At 51.9% G+C, this 620-nt stretch overlaps 1 protein-coding gene across 1 annotated transcript in view; it reads left to right on the top strand.

Annotated features, from left to right (window-relative positions):
• TTC38 (tetratricopeptide repeat domain 38) overlaps positions 1–620 on the top strand; it is a 37,366-nt gene that overhangs the window by 28,632 nt on the left and 8,114 nt on the right. Inside the window, exon 7 of the mRNA XM_015570736.1 lies at positions 155–253. Coding sequence (XP_015426222.1) covers positions 155–253 — 99 coding nt within the window. The remainder of the gene's footprint in view (positions 1–154; positions 254–620) is intronic.

Raw genomic sequence — 620 nt, 5'->3', positions numbered from 1 at the left:
CATCTGTGAAATGGGTGCCACAGCTCTTGGGATCCTGCAGGCTGAGCCCAGTCCCCACGCCGGCCCCGCCCAATGCCCGGCCTCCAGCTCAGGCCACGTGTGCAGAACTCGAGCTGCAGCCTGACTGATCCGCCCCGTCTTTCCCGCCCCCAAGGCGTTGTCTGTGACCCCCACGGACGCGTGGTCGGTGCACACCGTGGCCCACATTCACGAGATGAAGGCGGAGGTCAAGGCCGGGCTGGACTTCATGCATTGATTTCGGACAGGAAGGAAGAGGGAGAGAGAGATAGAAACATCAATGATGAAAGAGAATCCTTGATCAGCTGCCTCCTGTATGCCCCACACTGGGGATTGAGCCCACAACCTGGGCATGTGCCCTTGACAGGAATCGAACCATGAGCCCCAGGTTCCTAGGTCAACACTCAACCACTGAGCCACGCTGGCCGGGCAATAACTAATAGTTTTAAAGCTTGACATGAAGAAAAGAAAAAATATTTATTTCAATTCAGGAAGATGAAAAAGTTCTGGAAATGGATGGACTGATGGCTGCAAAACAATGTACATATACTTAATGCCACTGAATTATACACCTAAAAATGATCGAAACGGTGAATTTTGTT

Source organism: Myotis davidii, unplaced genomic scaffold (assembly GCF_000327345.1).
Source record: "Myotis davidii unplaced genomic scaffold, ASM32734v1 scaffold67, whole genome shotgun sequence".
Taxonomy (NCBI): Eukaryota; Metazoa; Chordata; class Mammalia; order Chiroptera; family Vespertilionidae; genus Myotis; species Myotis davidii.
This window is presented reverse-complemented; position numbering and strand designations above follow the sequence as displayed.